We start from the raw sequence: 8,296 nt of genomic DNA, 5'->3' as shown, positions 1-8,296 counted from the left end.
TGTGTGTGTGTGTGTGTGTGCACGTGTGCCTGTGTGTTGCAGTAAAAGACAAGGTGCACCCTAAAATAACAAATCATTAAAAAAAACAGGTCTGACCCCTCACCCCTGACCTTTAACCTTTAACCCTCCTAACCCTTGACCCTGAGCGGAGGGAGCGTGAAAGCCAACCTTGGATGGTCCTCTTGAAGAAGGCCTTGCAGGCTTCGCAGGAGGCCACGCCGTAGTGGTAGCCCGAGGCGATGTCGCCACACACCAGGCACAGCCGCTTGGGCATGGAGTTCAACATGTACTCGCACTTGATCTGCGAGTCCTCCCCGATGGTGCTGGAGCAGTCCTCGTAGCGCTTGGAGGCCCCTGCGGGGCCCAGGGGTCCGGCACCAGGCCCGTACAGGGTGGGGGAGTCCAGGCCGTTCTGGTGGCCGTTCATGGTAGAGCTGTAGGAGCCACTGGCGTCGCTGGAGCCCCCAGGGCTGTGGTGGTTGATGCTGTCTGCTAGGGAGGCGGGGCTGGAGGGCTCTGTCTTAATGTAGGACGGGCAGTTGGACTCTAGGTGGCGCTCTTTGCTGGACATTCTGCAGAGGAGCCTGGGGGGAGGGAGGTAGAGAGGGAGGGAGGAAGAGGGAGGAGGAATGGGGAAGGAGAGATATAGGAAAACATGTTGTTATTGGTGAGTTGGTCAAAATGAAAAGGCTTGACAACATGTTGCATCATCTTACCAATGACGCAAATAAAACAGTATATTTTTATGGCGACATCACACAAATGGCACATTTCCGGATTATTTTCAGGACATTTTCAATAACGCTAGCATTTCAAAACAAAACATCTAGAATGTTTATGTGAAAGAAAGACAGAGACACAGTGTGTGTGTGTGTGTGTGTGTGTGTGTGTGTGTGTGTGTGTGTGTGTGTGTGTGTGTGTGTGTGTGTGTGTGTGTGTGTGTGTGTGTGTGTGTGTGTGTGTGTGTGTGTGTGTGTGTGTGAGAGAGTGTGTGTGTAGAGTGAGGCCTGTGGAAGCGTCTCTAGCCTACAGCCATCAGTCAGTCTAGTCAATAGCAACTTGTTCTACATGAGAGTAATCAGGAAGGAGGCACAATGCTGCTCGATCACGCCTGAGACAGCCACTCACAGCAAACAACACACACGCGCACACACATATAGTAGGTATGCATGCACGTACACACACACACACACACACACACACACACACACACACACACACACACACACACACACACACACACACACACACACACACACACACACACACACACACACACACACACACACAAATGCACATACAGTATATACACACACCCACACACTACACAGTAGAAATACACAAATAAACAGAAATACACTTTGCACACACACACTCACACATTGAGGGTAGAGGAATCTGAAGGAAAATACTTGTTTTGCCCACCACCCCTCCAACCCTTGTTGAATGCAATCAACCTATTTAGTTTCGACATCCCCCTCTCCACTCCTCCACTCCTGCACTCCCTAGGAGTATCCTGTTAATGGCAGCTGTAATTAATTGATCTCTGCTCTGTCTATTTCTTTCTCTCTCCGTATCTCTCTCTTTCTCTGTCTGTTTCAGTATGTATATATATATATATCTTTCTTTATTGGTCTTAAACTCCAACTCAGTATCCCCCATCTCTCTCTCTCTCTCTCTCGCTCTCTCCCCCTCTCTCCCCCTCTCTCTCTCTCTCTCTCTCTCTCTCTCTCTCTGAAAGGGAGGACACAAAGGGTTTTTTTAATTAAAGAGGGGTGCTACTAAACGAGTGCTCTAAAATCCAGTCAGCTTGTAAAACCCCCGACTCTACTGAGGCCTATAAACCAGACCTGGGAGGAGGGAGGGAGTGACGGAGAGAGGGAGGTTGGGGGGAGAGCGGGGGAGGGGATGAATATAGAATAAAGTGATAGCCACGCTCCCGAAACTTTCCCTCAAGCAGATTGATCCTGAAAAACCTTCCCTACATATATAAATATACACACACACAGTACACACACACAGTACACACACACACACACACACACACACACACACGTGCAGAAGTGCAACAATAAGAGAGAGCGAGAAGATAACTGACAACACCAGCAATATTTTGTAAAAACTTTCGGGGCGGGTTTCAGGAGCATGTCGTCTTCTTTTTGTCATGTTTTACAACACGTAGGTTTTACCCAAGGCAAGACACTCAGCTTCAGAACGCTGAGCAAAAAGTTATTAACCATCCCTCTCTTCATCTCTCTCTTTCCATCTCTCTTGCTCTCGTCCCTCTCTCTCTCTCTTCAGGTCTTTGAGAATCCACGACTCTATTAATGGCAGGCTGCAATATTCACAACTATCTATAAATTCAATTGTCAGCTGGTGGGTCTTATTCCGTGCCCCACTTGAATCTAAAATTAGATGCAGTAAAATTCCCATTAGCCAAGAGAGGGATGGGATTCTGGGGCCTATATTTTAGAAGACAAGAAAGCCTTTCTGACAGAGAAGAGACCATTTGAGAGGTAATGATTTTATCTGTTTTCGGCACGCGAGGCAGAGCCCCAATCCCTGGGAGGGCCATTAAGAGGAGAGTTTAAGTGTGAAAAGCGTTCAGATTTAGTCGCTGCTTATGAATGGGAACAATGATTGTCAGGAGGGGGAAATAAAAAGACATGCAAAGAACGGAGACAGAGAGAAGATTAAGAAATCACAGACAGAGAGAGAGAAAGAGAGAAAGAGAGAAAGAAAGAGAGAAAGAGAGAGAGAGAGAGAGGGAATGGATGAATGCGGACATGCTATATGTTATCTATAATGTGATGGCTCTATACTACAGTACTTAAAGAACACTCAAAAGTGCCTGTCTCTTTTGGTTGCCAAGTGTGAAGGGGCAGACATCTGTGTAATTCTTAATTGTCCATCATTCAGTTCCAACGACGATGAGCACAGAGAGAGATGGACGTCATATTAGACGGTATCATGATCATTAAACCAGTTGATCTGAGGAAAATGTATCAGTATCAGCAGCACATGCTGTATCAAGTCTCGGTTTATATATAGGTGCCAGGTCTGTGGTGCCAGGTCTGTGGTTCCTGGTCTGTGGTGCCAGGTCTGTGGTGCCAGGTCTGTGGTGTCAGGTCTGTGGTGCCAGGTCTGTGGTGCCAGGTGTGTGTGTGTGTTTATGTGTACGCGTGTGCTAGTCTGTGTGCGTGTGAGTGCGCACCAGGTGCTGTTGGATAGACACATTAATCACAGCGTTGAAGACAAATTCATGACTGATTGTCCGTGACCATGATGTTTTGACAAAAGAGAGAAGAGTAACAAGATCAGAGAGAGCAAGAACAGAGAGAATCAGAGACACAATAGAAATAAAGACAACGTAACCAAAAATTAATACGGAGAATATATATATTGTATATTTGAGTGACAGGACTAACTATGACTTCCCTTTTCTCATTCTTTGACAGAGAAAACCTCCCTCAGTTCAAAGCCAGAAGAAGCCTGCTGTGTTAAAATCCACGATAAATAGATATTTAATAATGATAACGGGTACCTTCCTTTTACTAAAGGCTACACCTCCATTCACCTTCCTTTTGCTGAAGGTTACACCTCAGTTCACCTTCCTTTTACTGAAGGTGATCTGTTTATTGTCTTAACAGATCTGTTCATCAGATGACCCTCTTTCTGTCCCCCTTTTTTTCCTCAGCTCTCACCTGTTATTTTCTCTGTCCCTCTTTTTTTCCTCAGCTCTCACCTGTTATTTTCTCTGTCCCTCTTTTTTTCCTCAGCTCTCACCTGTTATTTTCTCTGTCCCTCTTTTTTTCCTCAGCTCTCACCTGTTATTTTCTCTGTCCCTCTTTTTTTCCTCAGCTCTCACCTGTTATTTTCTCTGTCTCTTTTTTTTCCTCAGCTCTCACCTGTTATTTTCTCTGTCCCTCTTTTTTTCCTCAGCTCTCACCTGTTATTTTCTCTGTCCCTCTTTTTTTCCTCAGCTCTCACCTGTTATTTTCTCTGTCCCTCTTTTTTTCCTCAGCTCTCACCTGTTATTTTCTCTGTCTCTTTTTTTCCTCAGCTCTCACCTGTTATTTTCTCTGTCCCTCTTTTTTTCCTCAGCTCTCACCTGTTATTTTCTCTGGCCCTCTTTTTTTCCTCAGCTCTCACCTGTTATTTTCTCTGGCCCTCTTTTTTTCCTCAGCTCTCACCTGTTATTTTCTCTGTCCCTCTTGTTTTCCTCAGCTCTCACCTGTTATTTTCTCTGTCCCTCTTTTTTTCCTCAGCTCTCACCTGTTATTTTCTCTGTCTCTTTTTTTCCTCAGCTCTCACCTGATATTTTCTCTGTCCCTCTTTTTTTCCTCAGCTCTCACCTGTTATTTTCTCTGTCCCTCTTTTTTTCCTCAGCTCTCACCTGTTATTTTCTCTGTCTCTCACTCTTCCTGTTTTTTTCCCCGGGCTCGCTGAAGCGAGGCGTGGTGAAATCAACAGGAGAGCAGTAGTGGTGTGTGTATGCGTTTGTGTAGAGGTGTTGGTGGGCCACTCTGGCATGACAAGGTGTCATTAGAACAGGGCAACTGATTCACTGTTCAGACAACTGCTGGGACAAACATGCAATCATTGTATTAGAGGCAGTCGTCGAGGAGGGCTGCCCTACACCTACCACTCTCTATCTCTCCCTTTTGATTTCTCTCCTTTTTCTTTGCTTCACTTTCTCTGTCTGTCATTTTTTCTCTCCGTTATCCTCTGGAGGGGACTGATCTGATGGAGAGAGGAGAGAGAAGAAGAGGAGAGAGAATAAGAGGAGAGAGAAGAAGAGGAGAGAGAAGAAGAGGAGAGAGAAGAAGAGGAGAGAGAAGAAGAGGAGAGAGAAGAAAAGGAGGAGAGAAGAAGAGGAGGAGAGAAGAAGAGGATAGCGAAGAAGAGGAGGAGCGAAGAAGAGGAGGAGAGAAGAAGAGGAGAGCAAAGAAGAGGAGGAGCGAAGAAGAGGCGGAGAGAAGAAGAGGAGGAGCGAAGAAGAGGAGGAGAGAAGAAGAAGAGGGTCTCCCGGGTGGCGCAGTGGTCTAGGGCACTGCATCGCAGTGCTAGCTGCGCCACCAGAGTCTCTGGGTTCGCGCCCAGGCTGGGCTGGGTTCGCGCCCAGGCTCTGTCGCAGCCGGCCGCAACCGGGAGATCCGTGGGGCGACGCACAATTGGCATAGCGTCGTCCGGGTTAGGGAGGGTTTGGCCGGTAGGGATATCCTTGTCTCAGTATGTTAAATTTTTTTTTTTTTAAATAAAATAAATGTAATAAAATGTAATAAAATGTATGCACTCTACTGTAAGTCGCTCTGGATAAGAGCGTCTGCTAAATGACTAAAATGTAAATGTAGAAGAAGAAGAAGAAGAGGAGAGACGAATAGGAGGAGCGAAGAAGAGGAGGAGAGAAGAAGAGGAGGAGCGAAGAAGAAGAGGAGGTGGAGGGAAGGGGATGGCCACTTGAACATACAGCACGTCTCTATAAGGTAGAATAAGTGCTGACAGAGTAATCAGGTAGAAACCATTTCATCAGAGCCATGCATTGTGTCTCCCTCCACACAGATAAGGAAACAAAGTCCAATAAGCAAAAAAAAAAAAAGCTTTCACATTTCTATCTAGATATGGTCAACGCTGGGAAATAAAGACAGCCAATGCATTTACATGTCTATAGTTGGGCTGCGTGAATAGGATGACTTCATCACAATAGTCAATTGCTTTTTTTCCCCCCTCAAGTCGTTTTTTTCCTCCTCCTTCTATTAAGCTACAATCCGAATCCTGCTGTTTCTTTAGCAGCATCGAACCACTGTCGGTTTGTTCGTTCTTAACATCGATCGAAGGGAGCACTTTGCTCTTCCGGAGAATTATGGGTAAGAAACACTGGCTTCCTGTTCTGGTGAATTCTGGGTAAAAGGCCACTGGTTCCTCGCTGGGCCTGGTGTGTGTGTATCCTAGTGGGTGGATGATTACAGTTGTTCCTGTCTGAGGAGGAATAAGAAATAACAAGAGAGCCAGTAAATTGTCTCTCGGCGAGGCAGAAAGATCAATTGTTATAACATTACAGGCTGGGAAAGTAGTCATTCACTCTGTCGGCTGCAGAAGAAACCCACTGATTACATGCAATCAAAGTGATAATGGCACAAACACATTTGGCCAATGGGCCGCACGGCAGTAAAGCCGTCTCTTAGAGGCTCACGCTACACTAGACAAGCTAACAGAGGGGACCGTAATACATGCGACACATACTGTTTAAGCACTAGGTGGGACATGCTAGCCTAGCAGTGGGGACGTTAATGATTGTGACACCCGTCGGAGGCCTGTGGTTCCTAACCTGCATAGATCAAACAAGGATTACCACCAGGGTACAACTCCAACTGTGGCAACTTAAATAACACTACGGATTTACCATTATGTTATTACGATAAATGTTTGTTACCCCTTCCTAGCTATTTTCATTACATCTATTTTTCATAAGAAATTCGTTTTATTTTATTTGCAACCAAATAACATTAGAGCTGCATCACTGCAGGTTAATTCTATAAATACATAACACCAAATTATGAAGATATTTAAAGCAATAAATATATACATTACTTTTGTATGATCATCCCAAAATGTTGCACCAAGATCAAGTATAATACCACTTTGTCTGCTTGACATACACATGGCAATGTGAATGATACATGTAGTGTAGCCGTTTCAGCTGAGGTGATGTTGTTGAACATGGTGTGTGTAATGGGAGCAGATATGAGAGAAGCGTGTTCTTGTTCACTTCCGTATAGGAGAGGACAGAGGCCTGTCAAGGTGGGCCGATCCTCAACAGATATGGCTGTGTGTGTGTGTGTGTGTGTGTGTGTGCGTGCGTGCGTGCGTGCGTGCGTGTGTGTGTGTGTTACTGCCTACTCTGTGTGACAGCCCCTGGCTCTCTCTCTCTTTCAGATGAGAATCTTGATGATTTAGGTCATTTTCCTGCAGAGCCAGTACTGTGCTTCAACCATACACTATCTTTATCATGTCAGTGTGTGTGTGTTGTGTTATCTTGACCAGGTGAAAGCAACACTCAGAGAGAGCAGTGCTGTAAGAGCAGCTCTTAAAAGTTCACCGCAACACAACACCATACAAGAGAATATGAAATTGAACAATGAAAAATAAACACAAAATTGTGTGTGTGTGTGTGTGTGTGTGTGTGTGTGTGTGTGTGTGTGTGTGTGTGTGTGTGTGTGTGTGTGTGTGTGTGTGTGTGTGTGTGTGTGTGTGTGTGCGTGTGGATTAGCGGTGTTATCGGGGAGCATTAGGGGTGCAGTAACCCCTCCAACCTTTCACTAACACACAGACCCTCGCTGACATGGCAAATAAGCTTAGCTGTTTTTCAATAAGGAGAAAAACTCCTGAACTACAGGACTGATAACACTCTCATCTCTTTAACGCTCTCTCTCTCACACACACACACACACACACACACACACACACACACACACACACACACACACACACACACACACACACACACACACACACACACACACACACACACACACACACACACACAGATAAGGATAAACCAGGCGTGGGATCAAATGAAATTGCACATAACTATAATAAAATAAGTTTTGAAAAAACTTGTCCGGATTAAAAAACACATTTTATTAAGCAGATGGTAAAAGAGGATTTTATTCTCAGAAAATGACAGGGCTAGAAAATGAGAAATGAAAGGAGGAGGGAGGGAGAGGGGGAGAAAAGAGAGGGGGAGGGAAAGGTGAACGTGCAGGCAGTAAAATGGCGTTGGTTGGGTCGGTTGGCGGGGCGTTGCGGTGGTGGTTTGGGGTGAGAAGCGGAGCGAAGCGGACCTGGGCCTGGCCGCGTCTTTAACCAGATCAGATTGAGGAAATTGGCTGTCAGGACGGGATTGTCGTGATTTATACCCGTCCATCAAGAAGAGAGGAAACGCTACAAGCTGCTCCTGCTACCCCCCCTCCTCCATCCCCCCCTCCCTCCTCTATCCCTCTCCCCCCTCGCCTCGCTACGCTCGCAAAGCATCTTACACCCTCAAAACCACCATCTGCTACCAAATCTAATTCACATTCCACCATAATCAGGTTTACCCTGTAATGCCCACTCTGCCGCTCTCTCTCTCTCTCTCTCTCTCTCTCTCTCTCTCTCTCTCTCTCTCTCTCTCTCTCTCTCTCTCTCTCTCTCTCTCTCTCTCTCTCTCTCTCTCTCTCTCTCTCTCTCTCTCTCTCTCTCTCTCTCTCTCTCTTCCTCTCTCTGCCTCTCTCTGCCTCTCTCTGCCTCTCTCTCT

At 45.9% G+C, this 8,296-nt stretch overlaps 1 protein-coding gene across 3 annotated transcripts in view; it reads right to left on the bottom strand.

The window, feature by feature from the left end:
* Positions 1 to 8,296, bottom strand: part of esrrga (estrogen-related receptor gamma a) — a 105,272-nt gene that overhangs the window by 75,905 nt on the left and 21,071 nt on the right. For all 3 annotated transcript variants that reach the window (XM_071327221.1, XM_071327219.1, XM_071327220.1), the window contains exon 3: positions 169 to 584. In XM_071327221.1, the coding sequence (XP_071183322.1) occupies positions 169 to 584 (416 nt within the window). The remainder of the gene's footprint in view (positions 1 to 168; positions 585 to 8,296) is intronic.

The sequence above is a fragment of the Salvelinus alpinus genome, chromosome 9, assembly GCF_045679555.1.
Source record: "Salvelinus alpinus chromosome 9, SLU_Salpinus.1, whole genome shotgun sequence".
Taxonomy (NCBI): Eukaryota; Metazoa; Chordata; class Actinopteri; order Salmoniformes; family Salmonidae; genus Salvelinus; species Salvelinus alpinus.
The sequence above is the reverse complement of the archived record's forward strand: the minus strand, read 5'-3'. Positions and strand labels throughout refer to the sequence as shown.